Source organism: Malaclemys terrapin, chromosome 14 (assembly GCF_027887155.1).
Source record: "Malaclemys terrapin pileata isolate rMalTer1 chromosome 14, rMalTer1.hap1, whole genome shotgun sequence".
Taxonomy (NCBI): Eukaryota; Metazoa; Chordata; order Testudines; family Emydidae; genus Malaclemys; species Malaclemys terrapin.
In genome coordinates, this window is record NC_071518.1 from 18,794,197 (window position 1) to 18,811,300 (window position 17,104).

Genomic DNA, 17,104 nt, shown 5'->3' on the forward strand with positions numbered 1-17,104 from the left:
TATTTATACAGTGTATTTTTAATCTTAACATAAGAAGTGACAGGTTTATAATAAAGCTTAATTCAAAATGAGTTTATTTTAATGCCTTAAAGGCCAAGGATATTTCTGATCAGGAATGATGCTCTGAAGCCACTTGGTATGTCAGGGGATTGAATTGAGCTTCCTAGACATTATCAACTGTGGAGCAGCAAGAGCTGCTTAATCAACAAATGTGGATTCAGTCTTCAGTACATGCAGTGAGCGGTTCTGAGAGCTGCTACGTTCTCAAGTTCAGTGGTTCTCAACCTTTTCTATGCTGTGGCCCAGGGGTTCTCAAACTGGGGGTCGTGAGGTTATTACATGGGGGGGTCGCGAGCTGTCAACCTCCACCCTATACCCTGCTTTGCCTCCAACATTTATAATGGTATTAAATATATTTAAAAGTGTTTTTAATTTATAAGGGGGATCACACTCAGAGGCTTGCTGAGGGGAAGGGGTCACCAGTACAAAAGTTTGAGAACTACTGCTGTGGCCTCATGTTACAACATGAAAAAGTTTCAGGATCCTCTTCCCATTTGTCCACCAAGGGAGACCCGCCTTGTACACCGGTTTGCAGCCCCAAGGCAGAGATCCCATGCTCATCTAATTCTGAAATATATGTCTGAACCCTTTCGGAAATTCCTAAACCAAGTATCATTTGGATCTTTGGCCTGAGTGAGAGGTGATGGTGCGTGCGTGTGTTTAATATGAATACGTATATATGAATGAATGAAAGAGATTTTCTTTTTTACATTAGATTGTTGCAGTTGATGATGATGTAGTGGCAGGACTATTACTATAATAATAATCAGTGAAACTTACTGATTTCTATGTGAATAGATAACTCAAAAATATTCCCCCTTCTACTTTCAGCACAATTGGGGTTTAACCCAGGGGTCCCAGGAGTAGGGACTTCCCAACATTCAGCGTTTAATGTAAAATCCATTAACACTTCATGGCAGGTACTGTGGTCAGGACAGTGTAGAAATGAGGACTGACTTCCTGTTTCCTTACAGTGATGTGACAAACAGCTGGTCCGGTAATCAAGGAGACTCAGCCAGCTCAAGTGATGAGACCTCCTCAGCTAATGGAGACAGTTTGTTTTCCATGTTCTCAGGGCCAGACCTTGTTGCTGCCGTCAAGCAAAGGAGGTGAGCAGATGTGTGTTAATATAAACATGTGCCACTTGAATATTTTAATCCTAACTTCATAAAATAATGGCAAGACAAAGTGAGAATCTCGTGTGAGGAGCGTTCAATTGGTGGGATTGTGAGACAACCACATGAATTGAAACTTGTTAGCCACATTGGTCATATAGCTCTGTAAGTATCTGATCTTTATGCAAATGACTCACAAATCTTGCTAGTGAGCCGTCACCTCCTCCAGTATAGTATCTTTCTGATATCTTTTCACCAATGTCCATTTGTCATCTCAAACTCAACATGCACAAAAGTGAGCTTTTGAACTTTTCCCACCTTACTCTGTCACTATGAGTAATACCCCCATCTTCCCAGTTACTCACCCTTTTAAACTGGGGGCCATCTTTCAGTTGGCTCTCTCTAGACTCATGTGTATGTAAACCCTACCACTTCTTCCCACACTTCATCTCAAGCTAAAATTCTCATCCAAACCCTCTTTATGCATCTTGATTACTGCAACTTCCTCCTTTCTGGCCTTGACTGCTGCAGCCTTGTTCCTCTACTCAAAATGCTGCTGCTAAAATAATCTACTAGCTTGGTCATTCTACCGTGTCAAGTTCCTATTTGAGTTCTTCCATTGGTTCCCCCTTCAAGTGGGCATCAGCCTCAAACTTCCTGTCTTTATCTTTAATGGCCTTGTCAGCTTGGTCCCTCCTTTTCTGTATGCACAGCTGCATTTTTTTTTTTTTTTTTTTGGTATCCTATAAAGCAAATAAACTAATGAGCTTGATTTATTAATCAGAGCCAAGCTAAAACAGAGCCAAGGTGTTCAATCGGTCTCAAAAGTGAATTACAGCAGTAGATTATTCCTGTTATACTACACATTACAACCTAATCATTTTGTACCTTCCGGAGGGATTGAAAGCTCTGCTATGCCTCTGGAATTTTTCACTGATCCGATGGTAGGTGTGTAGCTAAGAGAGGAGTAATGAAGAGGTCTAAATTAAAAAGTGAATTATTCAAGGCAGTAGGCCCTAGATCCTCAAAGGTATTTAAGTGCCTACCTCCCACTGGAATGAGTGGAAGTTAAATCTCTAAGTGCCTTTGAGGATCAGGGCCCAGGTCCCCTACTCTAATTGAGTATTCGGTTCCCAAGATATGTAGTTTTCAAAATCTGCCATGTGGTTGCCCTTTGGTAAACCTAAACTATCAGCAAATACTAGTGCTGTGGCTGAACATATTTTAAATAACCTCCCATAATAACCGCTGAATAATTTAGAGCCAAAACATGCAAATATAAGTAAATTTACCCATTTTGGGGGTTGGGTGCTAAAAGCCAATGGCAACATGGCTAAATTTCCTGAAGCAGTGTGTCATCCTTGGATATCTCTTTTGGAGGTGTTGCCCTGAAAGAAGTGTGGTGGAGCAAGATGCGGGTAAGGTTAATGCATGCAGAAAGCAAGTGAAGGATGGTCAGAACAATAAAGGAGTGGGGTATGGACTGAAGTGTCTGCAGCATAGGAGTGATACCTGAGGTTTTAACGGGCCAAGAACCAAACTTCAGAGACTTCTTTTGCAGAGTTAGATGAAGAGGAATGTCTGTAAACAGTTGTAGGAAAAAGCAGCAGGTGAATGTGGAAGAGTGAAAGCAGGGAAACAAGCTGCCAGAGAACATAACAGTGTGTTTTATATTGGCGGATTCATTCTGGTAATCCTGGTGATGTTGAAATCTGTTTCCAGGATCATTGTTTGGGGGTGGGGTGGGGGGGGTGGAGTGAGAAGACACAACTCCTTAAGACTTCTGATACTAGAATCTTCCAAATGGAAGGTAAAAAATCCCACATATTTGAGTTGCAGGTGTCATAAAAATAGCTAGTCTGCAGTGCTGGTGTTTCTTGCTTATCAGCAAATACTGTACTGTCGTTTATTTGAGTTAACTAAAAGAACCTGTCCATAGCTTTAGCTATCGTGATATACGAAACTATACAAGAGCACGGCAGAGTGCTGAGCAAAAGCAGATTTGCAAAGGACTTAGTAAAAGTTGGGCCTTTTTTCATGATGTGTAAAAGCCTGAACATTGCGGTTTTTAGGATTTTTATCTCATTGATTTTTTTTCTTATACCTTGTCCATCCTTACAGCAGCTTGTAGAGTACAGGCACTACACACTCGTGCAGTCTGAGAACCTTAACTAGGTCCTGAAGTTATCTTGACAAAGGTCAAGGATTTAAGCACCTACAAACTCAGAACTGTTTCATAATCTTCTCTACAATCTTAACCAGACATGGAAGATTAAAAATAGGTCTATAGTTGGCAAAACTGGTAATGCCAAGCAAGTTTCTTGAATCACTTGTACATATGCTTCCATAAAGGTGACAGGCGAGGGAGGAAATAATTGGTAATCCCCTGAGAACCCCTCAGCGCCAACTGGCAAAGGGTTCACTGTTCTGTAACATCAACTCCGATTAGGCCTGACTAACTCATTACACCCAACACATTGCTTTCTTAGTAGTTATTCAAAACGGGTTGTGTAAGGTGTCTAATAAAAGCTCATATCATACAGTCAAGTCTCCTGGAAATGAACAAAAATCAGTTGTTCCTGCTGCTGTTACTAGATCTATTAGTACCAGGGATCACAAGTGCTTACAGGCCCAAGCAGAGTATATAGGACTGTCTTACGCTGGCTCCATTCTTTTCTCTAAGGGTAGTTCTGGGTAATCAGTTTTCTGTCCCAAGGGATGTGCCATATGGGGTTTCACAAATTTCCAATTTTCAATGGAGGTATGGTGGCCCACTGAGCTGTAGTGTGCTCAGTGTGCTAAGGCCAGTTGGTGCTCTGTCTGATTCTGTGGGTGTGATGCAAAGGAATGCACACTGCAAAACATGATCCCAACTATACATAGAAAATGACGGGGTCTGAATTACAGTAGCTGTTACCACTCGAGAAAGATCTTGGGAGTCATTGTGGATAGTTCTCTGAAAACATCCATTCAATGTGCAGCAGCAGTCAAAAAAGCTAATGTTAGGAACTATTGGGAAAGGGATAGATGATAAAACAAAATATCATATTGCACTATCTATATCCATGCTATGCCCACAACCTTTTGGTTGTCCCACTGGGAAAAAGTAGAGAAGGGCAATAAAAATGATGAGGGGTATGGAACAGCTTCCATGTGAGAGAAGATTAAAAAGACTGGGACTGTTCACCTTAGAAAAGAGACAATTAAGGGGGAATATGATACAAGTCTATACAATCATGGATGGTGTGAAGGCAAATAAGGAAGTATTATTTATTCCTTCCCCTAATACAGGAACCAGGGGTCACCCAATGAGATTAATAGGCAGCAGGTTTAAAACAAACATAAAGAAATACTTCTTCACACAACACAGTCAACCTGTGGAACTCCTTGCAAGGGATGTTGTGAAGGCCAAAAGTATAACTGGGTTCAAAAAAGAATTAAGTTAGTTCAGGGAGGATAGGTCCATCAATGGCTATTAATCAAGATGGTCTGGGATGCAACCCCATGCTGCGTGTCCCCCTAAGCCTCTGATTGCCAAATGCTGGGAATGGACGACGGGATGGATCACTCAGTAATTTCCCAATTCTGTTCATTCCCTCTGAAGCAGTGGCTCTCAACCTTTCCAGACAACTGTACCCCTTTCAGGAGTCTGATTTGTCTTGCATACGCCCAAGTTACACCTCACTTAAAACCTACTTGCTTACAAAATCTGGCATAATACAAAAGTGTCACAGCACACTATGACTGAAAAATTGGTTACTTTCTCATTTTTACCATATAATTATAAAATCAATTGAAATACATTTTGGTGTATAGTATATAGAGCAGCATAAACAAGTCATTGTCTGTATGAAATTTTAGTTTGTACTGATTTTGCTAGTGCTTTTTGTGTAGCCTATTATAAAACTAGGCAAATATCTAGATGCGTTGATGTACTCCCTAGAAGACCTCTATGTACCCTTGGTTGAGAACCACTGCTCTGAAGCATCTGGCAGTGGCCATTGTCAGAAGACAGGATACTGGGCTAGATGGACCATTGGTCTGTCCCACTATGACCATTCTTATGATGACTCGCCATTAGGGCATTTAAATGAGAACTTTCTATAGCTAGTGATTAAAATATACACCTCTACCCCGATATAACGCGGTCCTCAGGAGTCAAAAAATCTCACCGTGTTATAGGTGAGACCGCATTATGTCGGAGTAGGGAGAGGAACCGCTCCCCGCCCCAGCTCACCTCTGTTCTGCCGCTGCCACTCCGCTTCTCCCTCCCTTCCAGGCTTGCTGCAGCAAGGGAGAAGCGGAGCGGCGGTGGCACACTCAAGGAAGGAGGCGGAGATGAGTGGGGAGCGGTTTCTCTGCACCCTCCATTACTTGCAGGGGCCCCCCTACCCCAGCTCACCTCCGTTCCGCCTCCTCCCACAAGCGTGCCACAGCTCTGCTTCTTCCCCTCCATCCCAGGCTTGCCATGCAAATCAGCTGTTTGGTGCCGCAAGCCTGGGAGGGAGGAGGCAGAGCGGAGGTGAGCTGGAATGGGGAGGGGGGGGCCGCAAGTAACGGGCGGGTGCAGAGGAACTGCTTGCGGTAACACGAATTTGGATATAACGAGGTAAAGCAGCCCTGTCCCCCGGAGCGCTGCTTTACTACGTTCTAGCCGAATTCGCATTACATCAGACCGCATTATATTGGGGTAGAGGTGTATCTACTTAAGCCAAACAAAACAAGGGGTGGAAGTTGTTAATACTGTGTCAAAATTGTGTTCAAGAGCTTCTGATCAAATCAGCCATTGACAGAGGAGCTACTGTTATGGGTTCCAAATTTTAACACTGAATCTTTTTAGTAATTGAGCTCATTTCAGTTCACTTCTCTGTCACCAGATACAAGCCAGACTCTGTACTTGCTGTAACAGATAGCATGTGCAGAGCTTGGGAGCTACGCTATACTTTTGAAGGATTTTTATTACTCTGGCTTCAGTGTATGAGTACTCAGAACATACCTGTATACAAGTGGACAGAAAAAAGGTGGGCAACAAATTTCAAGATGTGGCCCTTTAACTACTAATTTTTTTAAAAGTTAAAGTTTAGATACTACTATCCCAGAATCTACCTACCAACTGTTGTTTTAAGGAAACAGGAACCTTACTGTTAATGTTCTCTCCCATTGCTGGGTGAAAGATGCACATGAGTACACACACAAAGCTGTCAAATGTACAGGGTAAACAATCATCTTTCAGTCATCTTAAGAATTATATGTAACAACAGTAGGTGAAAAGATGTGCTTTTAAATGACAGCAAACTGTATGTCAATCTGTTGCTTTCTGCAGAAAACACAGTAGTGGTGAGCAGGAACATAGCACACTACCATCGCCACCTCTTCTTTCCACTGTAGATGATCTTAATCAGGTAAGATGAAAATTGCTTTTCTCTTTGTTAATGAAGGTGACTTAGCAAGAGAAGAAAAACTTGATAACTGGATAGGTACTTCAGACTGCTCACGAGACAAATTTTTGTTAATTCTGAATTGAATCAACACCAAAAACCAGTTGCATTGTAGTGGAAATCTAAAGCTTTGCACAAAATTTCTTAAATATTAAAAAATAGGGAATCTTATAAAGCATCTTTGCCCCATTGCTTGTCACTACATAAACAATTTTTTTTTTAAATGAGTTCAAGCCACATTGCTTCCCTCCTATTGGACTCCTGCAGACTGTCCCTGGAAGTGCTTTCCTGATTGCTTGTAGTGCTCTTTTCCCCTCACTTCCCAGATATTTTGGTGACAAACCAGAGCAAGTTGTATGCCCATCAGAGTGCTCTAGTAACAGGGTGGCATAGATGCAGGGTTAGTGGTGCTGCACTGTCAAGTAACTTTTTAAAGTGAGAAATGAACAGGGGATTAAATCACACCATAAAGTGAGCTGCCGGCCGATGGCTGACCACCAACATAAATGATAAATAAATTAGTCTTTGCTCTATAAAGATGTTGTAGTAGAGCTCCACAAATCGTAAATGTATTCGGAATATTTCATGAGGAAAGTTAGCTTAAAACAGGCATATGTTTCTCAGTTATATGCAAATAGTCATTTTTATGAGCAAAAATAGGGGAATATTCAAGCCGATGAATGTCACAACATGCTCCTTTTTTCTAGGAAAAAGGGTACCTATTATGCAAATATAAAAATGAAGGTTTTTTTGTCTGATCTGCTCAGTTGTCTCCTTACTGTAAATAATTTAAGACAAGTAAATAAAATCAACTTTCTGAAATCAGAACACAATGCATTGATGTACAGTTCCAAAAGGAAATTTTGATTTGCAAAATCAAAGCTGATAATTCTGTCTTCACAGGATAATAAAACCAAAACCTGGCCTCCTAAGGCCCCTTGGCAGCATTCTTCATCCATTACAAACACACTGCCCAATCAGAGTACATCTTTGTATCAGATGAGTAATCCAGTCAGTCAGTGGAATGACACAATGCAGATTTTACAGTCACCCGTTTGGTCTACAGCCAATGACTGTGCTCCATCTACAGGGATTTCCTCCAATTTTGCCTATGCTCAGCAGCAACACTCACCACAGCAGCAGACTTCCCAGCACAAGCAGCTGAATAAGGGCTTTAAATCTTTTCCAGTGAAGCACGAACGCAGACCATCGTACCTGCATCAATACTAACTGCTTTTTGATATTGGAAAGATGCATCATAGGGCCAAACAGTCTTATAAATTATGTATATTATCTTTGTTTCCTCTTTGTGTATTGGCAGTGTTCTGGTTATTTTATTATATGTGGAGTGAAAACTTTATGGTGATGTACATAGGTTTTAAATTTTTACAGTGCTGAGCAAACAGCCACTATATTTGTTAAATGTACATGAAACAGCCCAAAACTGTGATGCAAAACACTTTTAAAATGTGTATATTACCGTTACTTTTCAAACCCCCTTTTTTAAAAAAAATTGCTAAGACTACCATGCAAGACACTGTATTTTATAGCTATTTTCATATAGATTTATAGTTAAACATCTGCTAAAATGCATTGACTTTTTAAGCAAATATAGTGGTTGCTTTTGCTCAACACTGTTCTTGTTTAGATTTATAATGGACAAGTTGTTGTCTTTGTATTCTAAGTAAACCGGCTGTGACAACTTTTTTAGTGAAGTGGGGCAGCAGCTTTTAACATGCCATACAAGTGGGTTTGTTACAGCAGTGTTGCAGTCATTTCATTAATGTAAATATAGAGCAGCTGGAATCACTCAAACTCGTGTTTCAAATGTTTTCTTAGCTGCCAAAGGTAGATGGTATCTGTGTGGATATGACTATGCTGATTTTCAGCTACGCAATTTGATACTTCTACATTTGGCCAAAGGCATTACCCCCACAGTGCTCCTTAAATGTGTGAAACTATAGCTAAGGCTACTTGCATATATTTAAAGTCTTATTTCAGATGCTACAGTTAGAGTAAAAATTGTGAGCTGGCTCAGAAGAGAAACTAGAATTAAAATGTGGGTAGCAGATACTTAAAAGAATATTATGTGCCATTACAAAGTTTAACCTGTGGAATTTGGAATAACCTTCCAACCAAAGTGGATCCAGCAGTGTGTGACTGGTGCTTAAATTGAAGAAAAAAAAAAAAGGGTAAATATATATGTATAGTTATCCCATTGTATATTAATTGATGTTACAGAAGATTCTTTATATAGTTAAAGCTTATTTAAAATTTTCATATTTCATCTTTAAAAGAGTAATTAAATCATAATATTTTCTGGTATAAAGTTGACAGTATTAATCTTATTTTTATATTTTCTTAAATCATTATACCATTCTAATATGTTAACTACTAGTAAAGTGGGGTTTTAGTTCTAACTACATATAAAAATTTTTCTGTGAAGATAAACATACTTTTATGTTCCCATTTTTCTACAAACTAAGTACATCTATATCTAAAGATACCAAAAAATAAAAATAAATAAATTATATATATAAAAAATATACAACACTAATACTATTAAACATTTGGGTGTTTAAAACCCATTCACTCCTTTTGTTTGTATGGTGATGGGCTGTAGTTGCAGGCCCAGAATGTTACCTTTTGTGCTGTTTAAGGATGCCAATGTTGCCTGTATTTGATATACTGTCACCATGTTTTCTGAAAATTCATACTTACCATGTTTACAGAGAATTGTTTGCTGTACATAGACTTTTTACAGTAATGTGCTTTGCACAATCAGCGTGGCTTTTGTCTGTAAATTGTTAACGTTCTGTACTATTACTTTTGAAAACCCTCTGCTGAAAGTACGAGTCGTTATTTAGCTTGACAAATGGTTTGAAGTTTCCTAAATCTTGACAATATTTGATCCTAAATTTGGTTGTATTTATGTCCCATGATTATTCATACTAAAACCAAAATGCAAATTAGGTTTATTTATAACTTTGAACTTTTCCTAACCAGGGCCAAAACTGTTGCTGCAGTTTTTGTAATTTACTGTTAATTACAAATACTGAAAGTTTCTAAACTTAATCCAAGTGAATTGTGGAAACAAAATTGAAACCATTTCTGTGTCTGCATTTTGACCATGTAGGTGCTATGTCCTGTGCTGCCGATTGTTCTGAACACTGGTAATTTTTAACATTGTTGCACTTGGCAAACAAGTCTTGCCATAAAATCTGTTTATCATTTACACTGCCAAGTGCAAGGGTTTGGTGCTTAGTTAACTTACCCTTATTGCAGTGCTTCTTGTGAATAGCTAATGCTTCTGAACTGGAACTGAACATTTTGTATTTTACTTTTAAAGCGCCTGAAAGTAAAACCTATTTGCTTTATTAAAGATATACATTTAATAATAGATCATACCTGTTTGAAATATGCTCCGACTGAAAATGAACAGCGTCTTACTTTATCTTTTCATTTACAAATTTCTTACATCTTAAGGAATATGAATAGAAAAAACTGTCTACTTAATGACTTTTTAAATGAGTTGTCTGCACAGTAGAATCTGATATCAAATTTCCCCATAATCCTTAATTTAGGGCTACTTTACCATTAGGATGGAGTGTATAGCACCACTATTAATGCTCCTTCATTGGCAGTTAGTAATATACACTATTGTTTCTCAACAACTCATACCCATAATTCAGCTTCTGGTGGTGAACATTTTGCACTCTTGCAACTGTTATACAGGCTAAGTCACTTTCCTTATGTACTGTTCACAAATCTATGAATGACTAATTACCTTTGCTTTTGGACAAAAGTATGGTATGGTGCCATTTCATTTAAGTTACACTAACTGTGTGACTTGAATACAAAAATCTGAAATGTGTAAATGAAAAAGCCTGTTACCTGCATCTTTTTGCCAACAATGAAATACGTGTACATGACAACTCATTCTAAGGAGAAAAGCTGCTAAAAGGAATGAATTCAGAGATGCTTGTTACCAGATTTTATTATAAAATATCTAACATTTTCAAGCAAGTTAAAGTAATACTTTAATGTGACATTACTGAAACAATGAGTATTCCCTTATAAAATATTTAAATGCAGATATAAAACATTTGATTAGTGTTCTCCATAAATAGATCTCTACATACTATTTCTGAAAGTGTAAATTACTTATTTCCTTAATTAATCTGTTTAAGACAAAAGTCAGCTGTTCCTTTTGTTAGAAAATTAGAAGCCTAAGCTCAGAATATTTGATTAAACTTTCATGTTTGGGAGGGAACCAACTACTCCAGTCAGTTCCATACTTTTGAAATCCCATTTACATTGTCTATAAGTAGTATACTCTAACTCACTTGTTGCATAAGTAGTGTTTCATACTAATTCCAAAAGTGCTTATGCTTACTGGGAAGAGCTTTAGTTCAATCTGCATAGTATCATATTGTAATCAGATGTGCAGCCAGATCGGGCCCTGAATTGCATCTGACAAATTCCTGACCCTGCATTTTTGCCATCTTGTGGTCTTGCAAAAATAAGATTTTTACAATAGTGAAAATATTTTAATTTAAAATCAAATAAAATTATTGAAACAGGTGCATACTTAACCTATGATGTAGCAAACAGCATTATGCTCAGTCTTGGATCTCAGTTGGCTCTAATTAACAGTTTAATCTACAAGTCTGAATCCCATTCCAGGATACCTGGCCCATGAAGACATTCTCCAAGGGAAAGAGGGGATGCACTGGGGAAGAATAAATGTCTTCTGATTTCTGCAGTGCCCATCTATTGGCAAAGCAAGTCAAGTACAATTATACCAGTTTTACTGTGGAATTTGTAAATTCACAAATTTAGACAAATAGGAAATGAGTTAGACACACTTGGTTTAAGCAGGAGGAGGGAGGAATGGCAAACTTAAACAGTTTGCTTGTCTTTCAGGCCCCTGACAACAATTCTCTAAAGTGAGTATTGCAACTAGACGCATTCTCGAGAACTACAGTATGCCCTATAAACCTGTGACGAGTGGAAGAGGGATAGGACACTAAGGGAGACTTAAGCTACAGTCCTCCCAGACCAAACAGCCATGCTGACTCTATCATTCTCTGGGGTAACTTTAGATGATGTGGGGAATTGCCATGAAAACTGGAGAAGCCTGTCCCTACTCTGAGCCTAGTCAGGGGAATAGTAATAATCCTGCTTAACCTCATGGTCCAATAAGTGGTACTGGAGTAGACAAAGACTGTAAGCTCTTCAGGGCATATAGCTTTACACAGCAGGCAGCATAACGAGGCCCTAACTCTGTTTGGAGTTTCTGGCTCTTACTGCAATCCAATAATGAAGGCAGCAAGTCCCGGACTACCTCCAGTTATCTCCCTATTTCTCCTGGGTAAGTGGGTTAAAACTTGAGCCTTTCTCCAAAGCTCAACCTGCCCTCTGATACACTCATTTTCCAAAAGAATACATGAAGAAATTCAGGTTGCTTGATTTCCTACTCCCCATTGTCACTTACCACTCAAGGAAGCGTGAAAGACTTAGGTAGTAGCACTTTTAAATAAAGGTGTAATTTTCTCAAAAAAAAAAAAAAAAAAAAACACACACACCACAGAAGGGGAACACTGGTACAAGGATCTTACACATATTTATCAGCTCATCACTACTCGGTTGCAAGGCCACAGCAACTCTATTCCTGTAAGAATCTACTCCCTAATGCCCATCAGTCTTGGCCCCTGGATTCCCAGCTGATCCCTATCAAAGCTTGCTCTTAGCCAATCAGACAAAATGAGGGAATGTGGTATCCCTCAGAGCTCCCCCAATTCAATCATGTCTCCATGCTTTATATAAGCACCACTGATGGGTGTCCAAGTTTGTGGGATCAGTCAGTCTTCTGTACACTGGCTGGAGTTGCATCAGCAATAGTAGCCAAATAAATAAGATTTCTGTGCAAGATATGCTGGTACCTATGAGAGAAAAAAAGTTTGGAAAATTCAAAAGGGAACAAGACTTTATATCCCTACAATAGAGATAGCAGGGCAGGCTGTGCCTAGACAGAATTGTAGTCATCATGCATATTTACAATTAATAAATGCCATCTTAGGTCATCTACTAAACACCCAAAATGGAAAAACTCACTCTTGGGAAATAATTAAGCCCTTTCCCTCCTCATATCTTATTTTCTTTCTCCTACACCCAACTCCCCATATACCCTCTCCAACTCACTTTCATCCTAAAGATGAGACTTAAATGGCTTATTTTTCAGCTGATGATGCAGTATCTTGATGTGGTAACTGAACAAGGCTTATTTTAAGACAAACTTTCTATAAAACATTTTCTGACAAATTTCAGTGTGTTGGGCATCTAAACTAGTACCTTTTCTATATGTGCACCACAGTGACTGCATTTTGGAATAAGTTTACTTACTGCACACATTCTGTAGCTCTTCCTTTATTTTGATATTCTACAATGCATCGAATCAGCTGATCGTTTTCCTCTAGTAACTAAAATAAACACAAGTTAGGGCTTTGCTTCTGCTACAGGTGTTTGAAATCTTGTTAGAAGTTGTTTATAGCAACTGCAAAAATTCCCTTCTGTTAGTTGGTTCTGCCTGTTTTATGATAATTGGGCTGAAAATATTTTCCTGCACCTCTCTCATGTTTAGATATGCAGGCTGTGTTTTATTTGTAGTAGAGTAAGGCCTAGAACAGCATTTCTCAAATGCAACCACCAGGAGTTTTCCCTGTGGCCATGACAGTCTCCTTGGCACAAATGGGAGAGGGGCAAAGCAGCACCCCTTCCTGCAGCACCTAGGGGGCAGGCTTCAGCCCCCCTCTCCTGATTCAGCCAGAGGTTCCAGGAGTGGGCTTCACCCTCCCCACCTTCAACTGCAGGCTTCAGTCTCCCCACCAGCTTCAGCTTCATGACTCCAGCCCCCCAGGGTGGTGTGGCTCTGGGCTTCGCCCCTCCTCCCCACCCCAGATCCAGCCATGGGGTTCTGGCTCTGGCCAGCAGGGCTGGCCTTACCAGGCACCATGGTTAGGAGACAGGAAGTGGTGTGAGCCTTGGGTGTGCTCAGGGCAATGGGATGGGGGTGGGGAGAAGAGAAGCAACAGGATCTTGGGGAGAGGCAGTGGGACCCAGGGGAGGCAGCAGGGGCCAACGGCACCAAAATACAACTGTACATTCCATAGGCACAGGAACTAGGGGTATGGGGGGTGCTGCAGCACTCAGGTTTTATGCAGAGTCCAGGGTCCTAGCTCCTGGCCCCGCAGGCAGGGGCCCTGTCTGACAGCCTGCCCCCAGCTGTGGCCCCCAGCCTTAGCCTGCTTACCCCTGTCCATGCCCCCGCCCCCATCCCAGAGCCATGGCCTGCTCCCAGCCCCAGCTCGAGGAGGCAGGTGTGAACAGGGGCAAGGGGAACAAGGTACAAAGGACTTTTGCAGCATCTCCCCTATAAAAAGTTTTTTTAGCACCATTTGTATATTTTTGTTGAGTCTACAAAAAAACCCCAACAAAAATCACAAGGATTTGGCCATGGATCCGTGCATATTTCTGTGTTTTCCCTAACGTTAAGTGGTTTCAGACAATTTATCAAAGTGGTCACCATTAAGAGCTGGTGGCCACACTCTCAGGCCACTAAAAAAACCGAGTCGAGACCCCGCCCGCCCGAACAAGCGGCAAGGAGGCTCAAGGCTGCCAGGTGCTCGGCGCTGAACAGATAGTGGCTCAAGGGGCAGGGCGGGAGGCCTGTATTCGGCGGGACGGCTGGCAGGTGTCTCGGGTACCGTAGGGTGCGTGGGGGGTGAGCCGTGTGCAGCTTCGCGGTGCGACCCATGGGACAGGCGTGAGTGAACCGCCCGCCCGCCCGCGCGCCGCTCGCGAATTGCGGTAATTCCAAGGGAGCCGAGCCGGGCCGGGCCGGGCTGCGCGGAGGGAGACGCGGGCTCCGGGAGAAGCCGGGGACGGGGAAGGGAGCGTCCCCCACGCTCCGGCTGTACTACGGACCCCGCCCACAGGGGAGTCAAGGGAGGACCCGGGCACTCGAGGGGCTGTGGCGGGGCCGGGCAGACTCACCCGCTGCAGGGTCTCTGGATTCACCTCCGCTTTCCCGCGCAGCCGCTCCGGCACGAAAACCACCGACATGGCCCGGAACCCGCCGCTACGGCCCGGCCTTTCTCCCCGCGAACGGCTCCGCTTAGCTCCGCCCACAGGTCGCTACCACTACCTGCAGCCCTAAGGGGGAGGGGGGTGAGGAAAGCAACGTTGTAAACAAAAACTCTATTGCCTCCTCTCCCCCTCCCGGCGATTGGTTCCATCCGCACCGGGCCTCTCCCAGATTCATCCCGCCCCACGGGCTGCCGCTACTGCGGGGGATGGGGCGCTACGTGCTAGAGCCGCACAACGGAGGGGGCGCGGCTGACTCCCGCTGGGGACAGGGGACAGGACCCAGGAGCCCCCCCCGCCCCATGCAGGCCGGGGACTCGACGAGCTGGGGCGGTACAGACCGGCTCACCGCCTGCCGGGTCTCTGGAGTCACCGCCGGGGTAGCTGGCAGCAAGTTAACAAACGGTCACGTTGCGTGGCAGAAACCGCACCCAGTAGCCACACGGGAGGGTTGTGTTTCGTGTCGTTACACCGGCAGTTACCGGTCGGGGCTTTCTCCCCGCGCAAGGGCAGCTGGGAATCAGGCCCGGCCAGGCCCTGTCCTTCCCCCGGCGGATTGTGATTGGCTCCGCCCAGGTCGCTACCAACCTGCAGCCCCAAACGGGGGCGGGGGATCCACGCCGTAAACAGCTGGTATTGCCCCCTCCCCTCCGGGGAGAGGAACCACCCCAGCCGGGTTTCTCCCGGTCCTCCCTCTGCGTAGGCCACAGCCCGGCCCCGCCCCTGCGCGGGGGTAGCGATGGTGGGGTGCTAAGTGGTAGCGGCCCCTGGGCCCCGCTTTGCGCCTAGCTCCGGGGGGACGCTCCCGCAGCCGCCCCTGGCAAAGCGCCTCGGCTCCCTACGAAGTATCCGCAAGAGCCCGCGGTTGCCGCCATAGCTGCGCGGTTGGGGAACGTAGCTGGGCGGGGAGAGCTGGGTTCACACCGCATCTGTGCTCCCCCGGCAGGAGGGGGAGGAGCTTCTGGCCGCGCTGGGCGAGGGGGGTTGGAGACCAGGGTTCAAAGCTGCTCAGGGAGTTTAGGTGCCTAAATTCAATATTTAGATCCTCAGGTGCCAGGCCATAAGTAGCTAAATGCCTTTGCCGATGTAGGCCGTAGCTGTTTCCACGCTTCACGGCAAGTAGGCCCCTGCTCCCCTGTGCCAATGCAGATAGAAAGCCAGGACTGACTAGGTCCAGGGGAGCTTAGGGGTGGTGGTGGGCCAGTCATTACAGTGCAGAGACAGAGCCCAATACCTATGATAAGTAAGCCTGATAATCACCATACGCACAGTTGGGCACTATTAGATTTAATCACTCCTGGTTCTGCTAGAAAGTCCCCTACTTGAAGGAAGTTCTTCTCCCTTAAATTTCCAGCAGGCTCTTTATTTAACATAGGTAATCTCAGCTGTTTTAAGTAGTTAAATTCAAATCACTTGCTTTACTGTAAAGGGCAAAACTATAACAGAAAAACTTGCTTGTTTTTACCTTCTAACTTCAAGAGTTGTTTTGAATCCTTATCCCTTTGCTCTGACTCTCAGCCTGATAAGCTCAAACCCACTTCCTCCATCATTAGTGATAAGGCTCAAAACTAACTCAGTTGGGATTGAGCAGCACAAGTGGAATTAACACATACAGCACTACCCCCTCCCTCACGTTTCTATTCTTTAGAAATGCAGATTCAATTTTCAAGTGGAAAAATGACGTTTTATGAATACTTACATCTTCCACTCAGAATGGAGGACCTGCACAAGTCTAAAACTAATACAGCTTCCAGCATAAGAAAACTGCATTGCAGTAAGGTGTGAACTTTTAACTGTTATTTGCTGCAGCAGCTGTAACCCCTTTCTCTTTTCAAACTTCTGGCTAGAAATGTTAAAGTCTAATTCATACTACCCTCCAAAATTTAGATTGTAAAGGGGTATTAAATCAGTTTCTCCCCCCCCCCCCCCATCCTCCCAATAGTTTGGCCACATGTATTATTCCAGTGCCCAGGAGTAGTATGAATTAGTGAAATTTCATTTGTGCATTTTTAGACTATTTCTACATTGTGTTTAGAAAAAACACACAGATCTGCAATCAGCTGGTACATTATTCAGTGAAGTGTTGCGTAATTTCAGGCTGTCATCGCACAAAGATCAGGTCAGCAAGTGGAACAGTATTGGAGAAGTAACTGCAATGTGAATACAAGAGGGGTTTGAAAGTGAAAAGGGAAATATTTCACAGTTAGCTACATAAAAGATATCTAGCATCCACAACTGAATTCCAAAGCATCTGTAATGGTTAAGAACCACTAGAAGGAGAAATCATCAACTGAATTTTGTCTTGTAGAGTATGGAAACACTCTCATATGGGGAGTAGTAGACTCC

General features: G+C 42.8%; 2 protein-coding genes across 8 annotated transcripts in view; one reads left to right on the forward strand and one right to left on the reverse strand.

Annotated features, from left to right (window-relative positions):
- Positions 1 to 10,013, forward strand: part of GARRE1 (granule associated Rac and RHOG effector 1) — a 96,545-nt gene extending 86,532 nt beyond the window's left edge. For all 3 annotated transcript variants that reach the window (XM_054048576.1, XM_054048577.1, XM_054048575.1), the window contains 3 exons: positions 1,035 to 1,169; positions 6,499 to 6,577; positions 7,517 to 10,013. In XM_054048576.1, coding sequence (XP_053904551.1) covers positions 1,035 to 1,169; positions 6,499 to 6,577; positions 7,517 to 7,843 — 541 coding nt within the window. In that variant the 3' untranslated portion in view covers positions 7,844 to 10,013. The remainder of the gene's footprint in view (positions 1 to 1,034; positions 1,170 to 6,498; positions 6,578 to 7,516) is intronic.
- A 579-nt stretch (positions 10,014 to 10,592) lies between these two features.
- On the reverse strand, positions 10,593 to 15,452 carry SS18L2 (SS18 like 2). 5 transcript variants are annotated; one of them, XM_054048581.1, is made up of 4 exons: positions 15,347 to 15,452; positions 14,669 to 14,827; positions 13,019 to 13,095; positions 10,593 to 12,558 (listed from the first exon to the last, which is right to left on the reverse strand). In XM_054048581.1, the coding sequence occupies exons 2-4, from the start codon at positions 14,735 to 14,737 to the stop codon at positions 12,474 to 12,476; spliced, it is 231 nt and encodes a 76-aa protein (XP_053904556.1). In that variant the 5' UTR covers positions 14,738 to 14,827; positions 15,347 to 15,452; the 3' UTR covers positions 10,593 to 12,473. The 5 variants fall into 5 exon arrangements, with proteins under 5 accessions (XP_053904556.1, XP_053904555.1, XP_053904553.1 ...); XM_054048580.1 differs by lacking the exon at positions 15,347 to 15,452 and adding an exon at positions 15,190 to 15,305; XM_054048578.1 differs by lacking the exon at positions 15,347 to 15,452 and adding an exon at positions 15,108 to 15,305.
- Between the last annotated feature and the right edge of the window lie 1,652 nt (positions 15,453 to 17,104).